At 34.9% G+C, this 17,229-nt stretch overlaps 1 protein-coding gene across 2 annotated transcripts in view; it reads right to left on the bottom strand.

Annotated features, from left to right (window-relative positions):
* The window catches only part of COL11A1 (collagen type XI alpha 1 chain), a 133,627-nt gene that overhangs the window by 96,777 nt on the left and 19,621 nt on the right, over window positions 1-17,229 (bottom strand). For both annotated transcript variants that reach the window (XM_064664571.1, XM_064664572.1), the window contains exons 3-5: window positions 15,676-15,889; window positions 13,128-13,290; window positions 579-707 (exon numbers count right to left, since the gene is read on the bottom strand). In XM_064664571.1, the coding sequence (XP_064520641.1) occupies window positions 579-707; window positions 13,128-13,290; window positions 15,676-15,889 (506 nt within the window). The remainder of the gene's footprint in view (window positions 1-578; window positions 708-13,127; window positions 13,291-15,675; window positions 15,890-17,229) is intronic.

The raw sequence follows: 17,229 nt of genomic DNA, 5'->3' as shown, positions 1-17,229 counted from the left end.
TGAGGAACTATCTTGACCTCAGTGAATTACTCAGTTCATGGCTGTTAGAACTGTCTACAGTGACAAACAGTTTCTATTAACACCTTTCATGTTTCTACTCTGTTTTGTGCCTGTTGGTTAACCTGCTAAGAGTGGAACTGGCTGAAATAATGCACATGCATTTGTGCACACATCTCACTAAAACACATGGCATTTCTAACAGAAGATGTTTACAATTGTAGAATATCCAAAGCTCCTTATAAATGTGGCATTGTTAATACTCTGCATCACTGAAATCATAAACATATACAGAAGACAAATAGACACAAGTAAACAAACTCATACTGCTATAATTTTTAAAAAGAATTACAGTTTAACTTCACTGAGAATGGTGGTTGATCAAATACCACCGGTGTGAGAGGTTCCTTCAAATGCTTGACATAAATGAGTGGACTGCAAAAATGAATGCACTCCTGCAACCTGTTTCCTTCACTTCTAGAACAATGCATATCATTTATCTGGAAGTGCTCCTTTGCAACTTGTCTCCAGCACAACCACTAACATGCAGTAAGTCTAGTAATACGTGACTGACTACTCACCTCATCAACTTGAGGATCTTGAGCCTGAGCAGCATTGGGCACTGGGGAATCACAGTCTGGGCTATAATGCTCACAATAGTCAAATGCAGCTCTGGGATCAGCTATAATCAACAGCTGTTGGATCTCACCCTGCAGGAAAGCATATCCAGATTAAATAATAAAAACAAAGATAGTCTACAATTCATCAGAGGTACAGAGTTTGTGTTCAGAAAAAAACTAGGCACATAACACTTAGTTAATACCATCTGTGGTTATAAATATCATACTTAATTTCTGCTGCTATTATGGAAAACATCTTAAACATTGTTCACATGGAAAAACAATGCAAATTAATGTGGAATAGACTAGGTGCAAAATTCTGGCTTAAAATGATGTCTAGTGGGAAGGTGTAACTCCTGCTCTGTCATTTTCCTGCTGTTTGTTTACTTCTTTTCTGGAAACCAGTCTAAATTCCTAAGATTTAATTCAGGGCACTTCCTATTACCAGCATGCAGCTCAGCATGCAAGTGATCAACAGTATAATTCTGAGAGTTTGCATCACATCGGTACTCTCAAAGAAGGAGACAATAAAATAAAATAAAAAAGTCTGTACCAGAGACACAGTTATTGGACTAAAAAATAATTAAGTAAGCACTGTGTAAATACACACTGTAGAATGTGTTAAAAAAAACCTTTAACTGCTAACAAATGTTATTTCTCCTCTATTGCCATATATCATGCATAAAAACATCACAGTAAAGGGATCCACTATTCTGGATATAAAAAATGGCTCTGCTGAGATCCCCTGCAGAGACCTTGTATGTTTATCATTTTCCACAGAAAGCTGTCTGGTATCCAGTGTATTTCTTAACATAGTGGTACTATTTAAACAGTGTTAGGTAAATTCCTGCCAACATTTCCACTATAAATTTCCTCATCCAGGAGCTTCTTATGCTCTCATAAAAATAAGCTTGTTGAAAATTGGCAGATGTTCTTGGTCAAAACCCATTAATTTTAATCTCTCACTATTTCCCCAGAAGGGGGGGGGATTTTTAAGCTTTTATATACTTCTAATGTAATTTTATTTTGGTTTTACTCAAAATAGGGCCAAATTATTAAATTTGTTAGTACACCTGTAGCTGTTTTGTCTTTAAAGAGAAGATATCATAAGTGATGGAAATCTACAGCTGTGAAAATTCACAGTTCTCTCAGTATTTCCAAAATTGCTTTACATCTATGATAACAGTAACCTTTAACAAACTAAGAAAACTGGAGAACATTTCAAAATAATAAAGAATAATGGTCACACTACTTCCTTTCAAAAAGAGAAAAAAACCCAAAGAAATAAGCACAGAAAGAAATTTCCACAAACTGACCAAAAAAAAAAATAAAGAAAAAGTATCTGCAATTTTCCTAGTTCTATAATATTTTTACTATCTTTTTAATCATATAGTAGGAAATAGTTTCATAGCACATAATGGCTATATATTACAAATCTGCTCTTTACAATATTCTCAACTCATTTTACTTTATAGAATCATGCATGTCTCAGGTTAACTTAGATTTGGAAATTTTTTTAAGCTTCCAGAAATAAATGCAAATGCCACAGTTTGTTTCTCTGACAGCAGTTCTGGACTGTCTCTTTTCCTTAGCTCTCTAACCCTTGCTGATTTGGATATCTTCTTACAAAGATGCATACAGAGAAATCCCCCTTTGATTTTTTACATGACTCCCTCAAGAGTCTGAGTGCTTTGAGAGGTTTCATACAGTCATTGTCAGCCTGGGCTACACATCCCCCATCTCCAACAAAGTGTTTCCAAAGTGGTCGCCCTTCCTCTTTCACCAGTCAAATTAAAATGAAGTGGAGGAAAAAATTAGAGAGAATTAGCAACTGAAAGACAAAAGAGGTAACTCTTTTGAGCAGCCATTAGAGGTGGATGTGTAGAACCTCTGTCCTCACTCTGAGTTCAAGTTATTGTCTTGCTCTGTGCCCTGGAACATCCACAGCTTTCCGCGATGCCCATCAGATCATCACGTGTACACTGTGCCAACCAGTGCGAGCAATGCCCAAACGGCTCCTGGAACTACTGCTCAGTGTGACAGCCTAAGAGAGCCCGGGTCAGGGAATGCAGCCAGTACTCTGGAGCTGGCTTTGTGCTGATCTTGAATGCCATGGAATTTTGGCACTGAGCTTTGTTGGATTGTGTGTTTGCAAGAAGCACTCAGTATGCTGTTACCACTTGGCTTGGATGTCCCTAAATTGGTTAAAGCTGTTCCTGATCCATTGACTGTACTTCCCAGCCCCGCCTGTCTGCCTGTCATGGGTCCACATAGAGGGAGGCCCTCAGAAGTCTTGCACAGAATACATAAATTGCTACTGGCTATTCATGTGCAAGAATTTTACTAAGGAACCAATTGATTTTACATTTGGCAACCCAAATGTTAATTTCCCTCCTTTTCCTTCAACATTTGCTATAAAAATATTTCCAGTAAATTAATATTTTTCTTTTTCTATTTTTTTTTGTTTTTATTTTTCTGTCTTTGCTAATTAAATGGCTTCTTTGAGTTTTTTGTTCTGTGAAGTATTGGCAGTCCTCTTTCATTATTCAGAGAAGAGCTTTCCTTTCAGATCAGGTCAATCAGCACATGAAATTCCACACTCATTATTGCAGATTTCATTATTGTGATTTAGTTATCATTCAAAGGTATTTGTTGGACAAATCTGCACTCTTTCTCTCTGAAAATTTTCCATATAATGACTTCAGTCTTCACAAACACATTCTTTGATTTTAACTGCTTGACTTCATGAGACTAAACCAGAATTTTTTGAAGTTTTTTTGCAAATAAACTACACATTATCTGGTCATATTTCATGACCTGGAGTAATAAATTAGGCATTTAATGATCTACCTGCACAAGTCCTGAGAATTTTAAATAAATTATGGATAAATAGAGTCATGAGTTATTAAGAATTCCAACAGCTGCTCTCTAAAACAACACTGAGGTATCTAAACATATGCATATGTGCATGCAGGATAGGATGATGAAAGCAAGAGAGGGAGAGCAAAGGGAAGGAGACAGAATGGTTTAAAATGCACAAAGCATCCTTGAAGTATTCTGAAAAGTGCATAGAGAAAAAAAAAGTATGAAAGGCAACTGTCTACATAGATTAGTTCTTTTTCCTTCTCTATGAACTTGTCATGACCATATCTGCTGGCAAAGACTTCTCAGGCAATTTCACAAAGTTGATAAACAATTTCTAGCATATTATAGAAGTAAAGACTTTTATGTCTCTGCTGAGCCACTCTTCCACTATGCTTTGGCATCAAGAGATGAGCAGGATGATAGTAGAAGGCAGAGGCAGAGAACTTGTGCTGAGGTATCAGGCAGATATACACAGCCATTTTTTCATATTAATACTTGTAATAATGTGAATGCTTAACTTGCCCCCCAAAGTGCTAAAAGCCTATTTAGCCCTTAAGTAGAATAATCTGCTGCCTTGTAACATTGGGGTTTTTTTATCCTGGATAACACAAAGTGACACTTACAATCTGACATTTTAAAATGTTTGTCAGATACTTAATGTTATTTGCATATTAGGGATGAGAAAGATGAGAGCTACATCTCTGCCTTAGTTGTCCAGAGGTGGAGGGGAACATCCAGCAAGGTAGCTAACATTAAGTATACAAGAACCACTTGAAAGCAAAGCATATCAATTTTAAGTCTTAATATTTAGTTTGGATCTTAAATTCTTTATTGAAATAGACATTAAGTGGTCAAAGCCAACAAACAACTCACAAAGTCAATGTATAGTTGAGTAATTCATCACAGTATGGAATAAAATTGGCTAAAGTCTATGAACATTTTAATTCCTCGCTATTTTGGGGATGTGCTCACAATTAAAATCAGAGACTTTTGAATCAGCCCTCATGGTTATATGAAAAAATCTGCTGGAGACTATTAAAAGGAGTTATTTAGATCTGAGGAAACATTCACTTCTTTGTTGCATGCAACAGCAAAGGCAGAGAATGAGGCTAGAAAGCTACAAGGAGAATATGCTCAAACCAGTAGAACACCTGCTGAGTGGAACAACTGCACAGACATTCACACGCATTAGCTGTTCTACAACAAGACATTGCACAGCTAAAAATGAGAAGTGTGTGGTGAATTCACACATTGAAAATTCCTCTGTGACTCTCACAGACATTCCACAGTGACATTCTGGAATAACGAATTTATGTGCATGGACATTTCCAGGATTTGTTGAAAAACACAAAGCAGTGACGCACAAGGTGGGGCATCTGCACTGGAAACATAGCCTCTTTATATGAAAACAGTTTGCAACACTGAAAAAATACAGTGTTGAATAAGAAAAAAAAAGACAATTGAGACTCAATTTGCAGCAAAGCAGTAAACTAACAAATTCTCTTTCCAGTTTTGACTATGTCTTCATGTAATTATTGCTTTAGTTAGCCTTATGGTAATAATTGCTACATTTGATTCCAGGCTTTTGGAGCCTTTCTTAGATTCACAGCAGAAATAGGAACAAGGAGAATCTCCAGTTAGATATGGTGTCAGATTTTCTCAATGATGTAAATCATCGAGGGCCTGAGTAGTAAGGAATGAATTTTTTTATCATTATAGCAATAAACGCTAATGGCTGCTTATTACCTTAATCGACTTCATAATATGTCCTAGATATTATCTGTCTTCTTGAAGCGTTCCCTTTTCCTTCTAACTATGAAGTCTTTATTAATGCTTTCTAAATATGGTACATTAGAGAACACAACCATAAAGTAGTCCATTTATTTATTACCTAAAAGTTTCTATCATCAAGAAAAGACATCTCTATTATCAGCTGCCACATTCTTAAAAAGGCAAAAGTATGAATCCTTACAAGGTTGTAAGGCAACTATATGAAGGAATCAGTGCTGAAATTAACGTTTTCTTCCAGTATGTAAAATTTTATGGTCTAGTTCCACAAGAAACTCAAACAGTTCAGAGACAGATTTTGGAGATATCTCTTTTACAAGAATCTTAATGAAACAATAACCCTGCCAGGTGAAAGTGATCTTTGTCCAGGAAATAGCAAGTAAGTGTTACTTGAGAAGTTCTGCAGGATTTCTCCACAGAAACAAACTTCAAAAATATTCAAAATTTTAAAAAAATAATTTCTAAGAACAAGTGATCTTGACAGTTGAACAACTAAGATGATACTTAACAATGTGACCAGAACTGAGTACCCAAGTTGTAATTTCTTATAGTAAAATAATGAGATTTTTGAAAAATATTTAATTAGGAGAAAGTTTCTTGACCTTTGGAAAAAAACCACCAAACTCGCAGCAATTCCTTAAATGTCTAACTTATATTAGAGGTTCAAAAAGACTTTCCACAACTGGAGTGGGAGGGTTAGTGTTAGCAAAATACCATCTTTCTGATTCATGATCTGGATAAAATGAATACCTCTTATATGCTTATAAGGATAATTAGATCCTAAAGATGTCTAAGTAAATGGTAATAAAAGCAAAACAAGAGCAGTGCTATGCACTGTATCAACTCAGAAGAACGAAATAAGTATCTTTCATTTTCATGTTATGGCTAAAGCCTAAGGAGTACAAAGTGAATTTTTCAGTAAATGAGAAGAAATCCTAACCTGTGTATATGTGCCAACTTTCTCTAATTAGTTCTGTGACAGTACAGCTATGGACTCCAAAGAACAAAAGTCTAGACAGCATGAATATCATTACTATAGAACCTAGAAAAACCTGCTGCAGAATTCATTTAATCTTCCTGTAAAGATTTGAGGGATTGAGGAATTCCAAGGGCCTTTAATATAATATTCCATAACCAGGGCTCATTGCATAATATAGCTAGAGAAAGATATTTAGAGCCTGCCAGAGTGAAGCACTGTAAAAGCAATAAATGAAAGTGGAATTCTGTACAGGTCAAAGTTTCCATAGAAATCAATGTCTTCTTGATTTTTTGAAATACAATGCTTAAAGGAGTATAAATTCAGCTTGGTTAAGAAATAGTTTGAGATACCAATTATAATTTTTAACCTTCAAAACAGACCAAAGTTAACTGTGATTCTTGGCTGAGAGATTAGATTTTATTACAATCACGTGTGACCAAGGACATCTTCCTTGCTTGATAAAAGATTTGCAAACCTCTTACATTTTCATGTATCTTTGAAACCTCATTTACAGGTTTAAATGTGTTTATAACTGAAATGTATTACACACAATAATAAATGAGGTGATAATAAATCCTATCTGTTAAATTTGCTGGAGCTGATGCAACACGCAGCATTTTTTGAGCCCAGGTTGTTAATTTTACATGTAATTGCATTTAATGTAATTACAAAAGTTTAGTTAAATGACCATTCCTTTGTTTCCTGGGAATACTCCTTGAAAATGAACTTGAATTCTGATGAATTACCAGAGCTTTGCTTTCTTTTTCTGTCCCACTCCTGCTTTTAAAAATAAGGATGGGAAACTGGAATTATTTACTTTTTTTCCTTGAGCATAAGTTTGGAAATACTATAAAAAAATTAATAAACACCAAATCACCATTTTTTGAGATAAAAAAGAAGAAAGCAAAAAACTCAAGCCAAATAGAGAACTTTCGTAAAAAATCCTGGTTTTTTTTATTAGGTGTCTCTGAAATGGAAAAACTGTTTGCTTTGCTTTACTTTTTTTTTTTGTATGTTGGTTTTCCTTTTACCTCTCAATGCTGGAATTTGGCCACTTCTCTGGTGTTGATATCTAAAAGGTTGATTCTAAATAGTTTTGCCTGGAACCTATTACATTTTTTGGTTTCTGTCCCATTTATGTTAAACATTACTTTTTAGTCTGATGGACACTAAACATTCAGTGGGTCAGTAGCAATTACTAAATGTGATGTATAATGGGAATCGTTTTGGCCGTGTCAACATGAGCTGCAGCTCAACAGCAGTGTATGAAAGAGAGGATACTGAGGACACCTCACTCACACCATCTGCCTTCAGGGGCATTTTGCTTTGGGCTGCCTTCTCTATTCTATAGTAGCTGTACAGCAAATTTGATCAGTCAGTAAAAGCTCTACCCATTCTGCTGCAGTTACCTTCTTAAGGGAGCATGCACACAGATGAATGGCCTTTCTGCACTTGCACTCTTGAACTTCCCATGCTTACAGATATGTGAGGGATGGTTCCTCATCTGAAGGAATCTGCAGGTTAAATCATATTGCTGTCAGGGCACTATCAGTCTATCTTTGAGTGCTTGCTCAGGCTATTTGAAGGAATCCTATTCTGTACATGTGTATGAGTGTTTTTAAATGAAAACAGATTAATGCCTAGTATCAAAATCTAAACCCTTTATTAACAAGTATTACTGCAAGGATTTAATCTCATAAACTCTGTGCTTTTAAAGATTTCATTGAGCTTTAACTGAGAGTCTTATACATCAGGTTTTGTCCTGTTATACTCATTTACAGCACAATGCTTAAAAATTATTGCATTGGTATGACGTGTGGAGTTCTGAAGACGAAAGAAGCCTATAGGAAAATATCTGCATAAAGACTCTGCTAGTTATTAACTTGTTATAAAATACTTATAAAAAACTGTTGTATTGTTCACACCAACAGCACTTAAATGAGGAGTGACAAATCCTTAAAGCTGGCAAAGAATAAAAAGATCCCTATTATTTATCAAACATTTAAGCTACAAACATATTTCAATGGATACAATTCAAAATTCTTTTACTAGGTGCCATGTACCAGAATCTCACTAATTTCTTTTTTTTAAATGTTATTTAGGAATTTCTATTTTTTTCTAGTAAGTACTTACAAACCAGCCTTTCTTACATTATGTCTTTGAAAACACAGAAGACATTAATTTCAAAAGACACATGTAAAAGTTTGAGGAATGTTGTGACAGCCTTTCATAAACAAGCATTTACAGATTAGTCCCACTGATATAAAAAGATCCACTTCAGTGAGCAAGGGCTCAGCAGTATAAATGAAGATCTCATAATTTGTCAGTTAATAATAATACAGTTTCTAGACAGCATAATTTTATTATTCTAAGACACAATCACAGTTCATAATTTGCTTCTCAAGCATTTATATGCACCTGATGTTTAAGGCTGGCTTGAATTCAGTACCTTGTTTTTAACATATACTGATGTCCATACTAACTGAGCACAATGCCATAAAATCTTGGATTAGCACTTATATTTGGGAATGAACAGTAGGCAACTTCAAATTATATTCTCATATAAAACACACACTCCCACCCCCACTCCAGATCTGGAAATACTTTAGATAAAATTTTTCTTGCTTTTAAAGTTGAATCAGATGATTTTTCTGACACCACTACTAAAAACATGCCTCTTTGCTTTAGTGCAGTAGGTAAACTTACCAAAGAGTATTACGTGTGTTGAATATACAAAATCAGCAAATTTGGTAGTCATTTATAATGCTCTTAAAACACCAATCAGCCCTTTCCTTCTTTCAGTGGTGACCTACCTGAACTCTGGACATCCATTATGCCTACTCACTCTAAAATTTTAGGTCATCATAGGAAAGTTACATCAAAGCAGTCATGTCCAACTGACTAGAACACATGCATTTAAAATTTCCCAGTGTACTATAACATATTCCTGCTTTAGCAATAGCCAGACTGCCAGAATCAGAACAAAGATGGGAGAACTACCTAGAAAATGGATTTAATATTAAGAACAGAAAACCAGAAAAGGAAATAGCCAAAAATTTAATTTTGTTACATCTTGTATTACAAATTCAAAAAAATGCAATTAGAAACAAAAAAGAATATTTGTTCCGCAGTGATACAACATTGTTTGAAAGTCAGTGCGAAACATTCCTCACAGGAATAATATTTGTTCTGAGGATTCTAAATGAATGGTCCATGCAAATATGTTAGAGCAATATGACTGAAAAAGCTATTGTTTTTTTAAAAAAGATACAATTGGGTTGGCAGGAGTTCAGAATGTCACGTAATAATATCTGTTTCTGACTCATGTGCACACAGAAGAATTCACAGAGGTTTAGGTGCACTCTCTAAGGGAACAGGAACATATGATGTATCTAACTGTTCACAGCACTGGTTCTGACAGGGCTGAACTCTGCTTTCAGTGGGAGTGAATTACCTTAGAGGTGCAACTGGTTTTTTTGCAGTTGTGTTACGCTGCATAAATTGGTTCAAGCCAAAAAGAAACACTGTCACATTCAACTAGTAGGTTTTTGAAGCCCAAGATTTCATTACAGTTATCTACAGCTTCATTATTTGCACTTTTTAAATTTCCATTCAGTTTGAGGAGTCTGAAGAGTGCTCCACTGCTCCTGTGATCAAATCATTATTACCCAAGATAAAACAGCCTTTATGATTCATGGATACAATATTAGTGCTTCTGACACTCAGAGCTGTGAATTCCAACAGGTATTTCTTTTTAGGCAATATATGGCATACAAAAAGCCTATTGTATACAGTTTTAAGTCTTAAACAGTTAAATCTAATGTCATGGCTAAATAACTTAATTTCTGGAATTTCCTGCACACAGAATAAGACACATTGTGTTATGTGTTTCTTCAGTGCCTATTGTGGTCCCAAGATACAGCAAGGTTCATAACACAGAAATACTAACAAGAAGACCCGTGGAATCACCAAATATCACTCTGTGCTACCATGAATGAGAAAAATAGAATACTTAAGACAAAACCAGAACACTCTCGAGCAGGAGGCAGGTTTCAGGAAACAGCACAATACTTTAGAAATTGTAGCAGCAGTAACTAAGGGATGGATAAAGCCTTGTTAATGAAAACAAAAAGAATGCTGTGTAGAGAGCAGAAAAACAGCAGACAAACTAAAAATGAACTAGATTATGTTTTGCTTGGCCAGACTTTGAAGGACAGAGGTCACTTGGCTTAGAGAAGCCTAGAGAAGAGGAGACTGATGGGAGACCTCCTTGCAGTCTACAGCTTTCTCACAAGGGGAAATAAAGGAGCAGGTACCAATCTCTTCTCTATGATGACCAGTGACAGGACCCAAAGAAACAACAGGGGAGGTTTAGGTTGGATATTAGAAAAAGGTTCTTCACCCAGAGGGTAGTTGGGCACTGGAACAGTCTTCCCAGAGACGTGGTCACAGAATCAAGCCTGACAGAGTTCAAAAGGCATTTGGACAATGCTCTCAGGCATACAGTGTGATTCTTGGGGCTGTCCTGTGCAGGGCCAGGAGTTGAACTCAATGACCCTTGTGAGTTTCTTCCAACTCAGGATATTCTATGATTCTGTGATTCATTAAAAACGTATATGGCACAGCACTTGGCTTAAACTTTGAGGTACATTCTAATTTCAATAGGCAAATTTTTAGCTAAAGATTCAGATAACTGAACATTGGTATAAATGAACCCATGGTGGCTCTACAGTAAAAGAGAAAGAAGAAACCCATCCCAAAAGCAAAGATTGCAAGCTTCTAATTTAAATAAGACTTCAGACTAAATTTAAACCCCCAGCAATTACAAGAACAGTGTACAGAAATGTACACTGATGTTAAAAAAAGACTGAAATGCTGCTGTTCTCAGTACTGAATGTTAAGATTCAGCCTCTAAACTGACTACAGATAGCTGCACAATTTCTTTTTTGAGTCCAAATACATCTTTCTTCTTAGTGGGTCTCAGCTGGAATTGAAGCACTAACTTGTCACATCAGCGTAGAAGATTTCAGCAAAACATTTTGGCAGAGGATCACTACCACTACCTTCCTTTCTCATCCTTCCACATGTGACAAAAACCCTTAGAGAATAGTAATTTTAACTCATTCTATCATATTCTGTTAAAGTTATATTCTTATGTCCATGCTGACTTCAAGAAAAATGTAGGGTTATTTTTGAGTTTCTCCAGTTAATCGGCTAATCCATGCTTTTAATCTCTTTTTAACATATTTTTGAATGATTTAATATTTAAAATTGTTTAAAATTTAAAGGACAGCTATAATATTGTAATAGTCAACATCTTCAGAAACTAAAGGCCCCTAGAATGTTTATCATTATTAAATATGTTAATTAATGCAAATGATTAAAATAGTATCTCCCTTTATATGCACATATCATCAAAATTTATTTTCAAACAGCTATGTACAATCATTTCAGCACCTCTGAAACTTAAGATAGATGTTTTTATTTAGCAATTGCAGTGAGTAAAAGAAACCAAACATCAATGTTTAGATATTGTGCACTTCCCTCTTTGAAAACTTTTAAAATGGTTACAAACTTTGCAAGAACAAGCCAGGGCCTGTTGTCTTAGCTTCTGTTATAATCTAAAAATCACATGTAAAACACTAAAAAAAAATCAGTTTATCTTATTTTATTTTTTCTGAATTATTTTTACTATTGCATATTCACATTGCACACATTTTGACAATTTATTATCTAACACACATATTGTGGGACTTGGTTTCTGACCTCAGAAAAAAATAAAAATGAAAATAGAAAGTAATTTAGCCATGAAGAGACCAAAAATCCTTGTCACACCCCAGATAAAGCACCAGTGGAATTAATCTTTAAGTGGAAAATAATGTCCCTCAGACGTGCAAACTGTATTGGGGACTACAGGTGAATTAGGCTGCAAATACCAAACATATCGTACTGGTTGATCCATTGAATCATCACAGAAATTTCCATATTCAAAAAGCTCATGGTTAATCAGTGTCACAATGTTACATCCAAAATTCATATTTCCCTTCTTGATACCTATGCAGCTTCTCCAGCACATGTTCTGCTTAAAGTTAGGATTACAACAATGGACATTAATGGAGCACAGATGTTTTGTATATGAAGTAAGTTAACTACTGATCTGTATTTTCTTATTTTTCAGGTTTAATTTAAATCTTACAGTTTTATAACAATATTGTAAAAGAAACTCAATAGTGTAGATCTAAAGAAGCTTCATTATTAGCCTGTAAAAATAATTGTTGACATAAGTATTCTACCTAGAAAGGCCTCATGATTGGCAGTCACATACTTCCTTAGAGGTATTTTATCCTTCCTATATGTACTTCTTGGCCACTAAATGATGGAAACATATATGTCCTTATTGCCAAAGTATGTTCCATTTACTGGAAAGAGTAATAAGTGGGATAAACACTATAACAGATTCATATTACACAGAAAACTTTCCAGATCCTTCTGCCCTGCTCTCAAATATTCTTAGCATTCACAAATACCTGCAAATGTTTAAGAGAGACAGAAAGAAAATGATTCAGTATCATACTACACAACTTTCCCAGACTAATTCTCCTAAATATCTCAGGTATCTCAATATTAGGTAGAAAGACAAAAAAAGCAAGTCCCTTCCAGACACAACATAATCTAAAGGACAGAAAAATGCATCAAATCTTCCAACGATACACTTCTCTGTTTTACTTCTCTTTAATTTCAGCCTATCCTAACAGGTTCTATAAATCAAAGTTTCTATATTAGATCAGCTTTTGACCTAAAAAATTATTCTGGTTTGTATTAAGCACTTCACTCAACACAAAATCACTCAATATCATTTGTTCATTATTGATTTGTACCTCAAAAACTTCTTCATCCAGAATCCTGGTTCCAAAGACAGTGATGCCATTGGTGTCCACAACTGCTTTGTCACTTCTGTCAAGTGGTTTTGTAGTTTTTTTGGTGCAGTCAACAATCATTGTAACACTCTTTTTCTCCACACTAATAGCTACTCGATGCCACCTATTAAAAAAAAACAACACAACTCTACTGTAATTTATGTTTTTAAAACTATGTCATTGTGTTCTTATTAAGTCAGATAAAATTTTAAATGTCTCCATTTATTTCCTTTTTTCATACGTGCACAAATGTGCACAAAGTTTTAAATATTTCCTATATACATTCTGTCCCTTAACACAAATGAATCTGATCCATAGGTCACTGTGAATATCCTATGTAAGATAAAGTTCAAGCTGACCTTCTCTGCAGTTTTACTCAAAGAATATTAGCAAACTAAAATTATAAGTGTTTACATTTTATAGATTGACTGATCTGACAGCAGATTTTTTTTTTTACTCATGTGTTTGATTTTCCAAATTACTTAAGGAATTACTTGAGCAAATATAATTAACCCAGCAGCTTATTATTTATTATTTACATTTTAACATTTGTTCTGTATAATAAACCACAAAAATTTTACCATGTTCCTTTGCTTATTTGAATGTATCCCATAGCTATAATTTTTCAAATTTGTACAGCAGTTCCAACATAGATGCTTTTCCAGATCCATATACTTACAAATGCCACCATTTCTGCAACATTAGCCTTGCATACATAATACTCACCAAAAAGTGAATGAAGTGATTCACAATACTGACAAGTGCCTGTGTTTTATTTTAAAAGACATTTGAGAATAAAGTTTAATATGATTTGCCCAACTTTACTATGTCCTTTATAAGACTTTATTAATAATCATGACAGACCACTTCAATTTAGTAAGCCTCTCTCAACTCAAAGATCTAAGAGCAAGAGCAGACCACTCTGCAATCTAGCATGGAGTAAAGTGTTAAAGAATTTTTGAGAGACCAGGGCAAAAAGTTTCAAAGTATGTCATGTTAGTGACTGGTAGGAGGAAGGCTGGAATCAAATTATTTTAGTTAGCTTTTTTGGCATTAAGGTTGCCTAAATCAGAGAGACAGCTTACATCTTTACAAAGAGCTTCTGCGTATCAAAAGGAACACCTTGAAGCTAATGGAATCTGACTGCTAAACAGTATCACTGAGCCAGAACTGTAATTCCATGTTTTCTCTGGAACGCGGTTAAACATTATCATTATAAAAGCAAACTGGCCATGCATCCTCAGGCACATTACACTGTTCACACTTTTTAAATATATCTCATTTTGAGATGAAGACTGTTGTCCTAGATCCTTCATAAAATAGCTGAGTCAGAAGAAAGTTGTCAGCCTATCTTTTGAAAGCATGTAGAAGCCGAAAGCATGAAATCATGGCTCACTGTGGACAGGATTTACTCCAGTTGATTTAGAAGTTGTATAATCTCACTGCAGGAAATTGTACCAAACCAAGTTCATTTTTATTTCTTAGTTTTTGTCAGTTTCTCAACATTTTGGGGGAAATTCTGAAATCTACGTAAAATCTTTGTTATTTAGCAAAAGTCAATTAAAAAAAAGTTTGCTGCTTTGTTTTAACACTCCTTCTGCTAGGGAAATGCATCAAGTTTAGGTTTTGTGGTGTAAATCCATTGTCTGGTAATACAAGGCCAAGAAGACAATTACTTTTTTTTCCTTCTTTATTGCTTTATAAATGTAATTCATTACAGTTCAGTTTTGGCCTTTCCTTACTGATTTGTTTTCTTTTGCTTTAGTAATATTCATTTCTGTGCATCTCTGAAGGCTGTGGCTGCTCTTCCTGGACTGAAGCACAGTAAATAAAAAGTTTTTGAAAGAACGAATGTCCTTTTACAAGCACTGGAATGACATTCCCAGAGAATGACTGCTCATCTACAAAGCTATCAAAAATTAACAACTGCCTTAATAATGCAACTGGTGTTTGAGATTAATTCCTTTACTGGGGGTGCAGCGTAAGTCCTTGCAGCACTTCAGATTAATTGTCCAGATTCTTCTTCCCTGATTTCATTACACATATATATCTCAAACCATCTTACTGATCTTTTGGCTTGGGATAGGAGAAATTCTATGCTGTTTTGTCAACTTGACTTCACTCTTCCTACCACCTTCAAATGGACCAGACAATTCTTCTAGTGGACTATTCCTTGAGACTTTTTGAAAACAGTTTCTTTCTACATTGCACAGGAAGAATCTTCATAGATTTAGTTTTGGTGGGTTTAACTTTTATGACTATTTCCTCACTCTTCATTTATAGAAATGGCAAACAAGAAAGGTAGTTTGCTTTATTTGTAGCTGTATACAACATTTGAAGCTGGAACTGTATTCTGCTGCAAAGGTTCTCTGATTTTGTACCAGCAGTCAAACTAGCTAGAAAACACGTTCCTGATTCATTTAAATATTTAAGAAAACATTTGTAAATACCATAAGCACCCACACAGTGGTCTGTGGCATTGTTTCTCACTTTAAAATTTTATACTTACTTGCCATCAGCAATGTTGACTGTTCTGAAAAGTGGATAGTCTTCTGGGGCAGGTTTTCCATTTTGGTCTTCAAACAGGAATACAGGGGATCTACCAACTTCAACACCTACTTGCTGAATTCCTTGCTCATTATAGATAGACAGAAGGAAAGACTGGATACCCTTTTTAGGTTTTACTGTCATTAATATTGAAAAATCTTCTGGAAAATCTCCACCTGTAAACAAAGTTATATATACAGCTATAAATACAGAAAAGATGAAACCATTTTTGAAAAGTTTACATTTTTTTCCATAAGCACAGAGGATCTAGCATACAAACTGTTGGGGTTTTCTAATTCTCAAAAGCGAGTACATAAAAAATTATATTAGGAAAATTTTTTCTATCTTTTTTTTCATTGTGGTCTCACTTTAATTCCTGAAAGATATACCTTAATGGTTCTTAAAAACATAATTTGTAAACCATAGGATGGTTTGGTTTTAAAGGGACCTTAAAACTCACCTAGTGCCAACCCCCACCATGGGAAGGGATGCCACATACCAGACCAGGGTGCTCAGGGCCCCATCCAACCTGCCTTCAACACTTCCAGAGTTGGGGCATCCCCAACTTCCCCAGGCAACCTGTTCTAGTGCCTCACCACCCTCTGAGTAAGGAATTTCTTCCTAACATCTAATCCTACTCTCTCCTCTTTAAAACTGATTCTCCCTGTCCTATACTACGTGTCTGTGTAAATAGCCCCTCACTCTCTTTTTTAACCCCTTTTAAGTACTGGAAGGCCACAGTGAGGTCTCCCCAAAGCCTTCTCTTCTTCACGCTGAACAATGCCAGCTCTCTCTCCTTTGTGGAGAGGTGCTCTAAATCTATTGTGAATTTCTGTAATAACACAATATATGAAAGAACCACGATAGTTTCACATTCATTATTTTTTCTATTCATCTTTTGTTTAGCAATCTTCTAATTTAAAAGTGTGCACTACAATTTCACTCAACATAATAAGCATCTGTGCTATAGCAAATACACTTCCAGGCACTTTAACAGCCCTTGATAACCACTTATTTTAGTTTCTCTCTTACAACATATATTTGAGTCTTTCTAGCATTACATTATGCATAACACTGAAAAAATATTTAACTAGTTTTATTTAATGGGAGATTTAGGCAAAACCAAAGAACACCAATTTTCATTTATTTCCTGATGCTTTCACTTTGAAATATAGATGATACATCAAATATTGTTCCCACCTTTACAACTAAAAACAAACAAAATGAAAAATGGATATTGGTTGTTTATAAAGGAAGTACTGAAATACTGCTCCCATTGAATCTTGTGGTAAATCTGCATTTCACTTGATGTGAAACTCTCTTAGGCTTAATAACAAACAAAGTGTAAGACTGAGATTCTAAAATTAAGAATATTGGATCTGGATCCACGTGGCTTCAGGTACAATTTGACATACAAGAAACAGACAAGAATCTAACAATAACATTGGCAATGCAACTTTGTATCCATGAGAGTGGATAAACTGTTCTTAAAAATTTTAATATAATAATAGAGTAA

This window comes from Pseudopipra pipra, chromosome 9 (genome assembly GCF_036250125.1).
Source record: "Pseudopipra pipra isolate bDixPip1 chromosome 9, bDixPip1.hap1, whole genome shotgun sequence".
NCBI lineage: Eukaryota > Metazoa > Chordata > Aves > Passeriformes > Pipridae > Pseudopipra > Pseudopipra pipra.
This window is presented reverse-complemented; position numbering and strand designations above follow the sequence as displayed.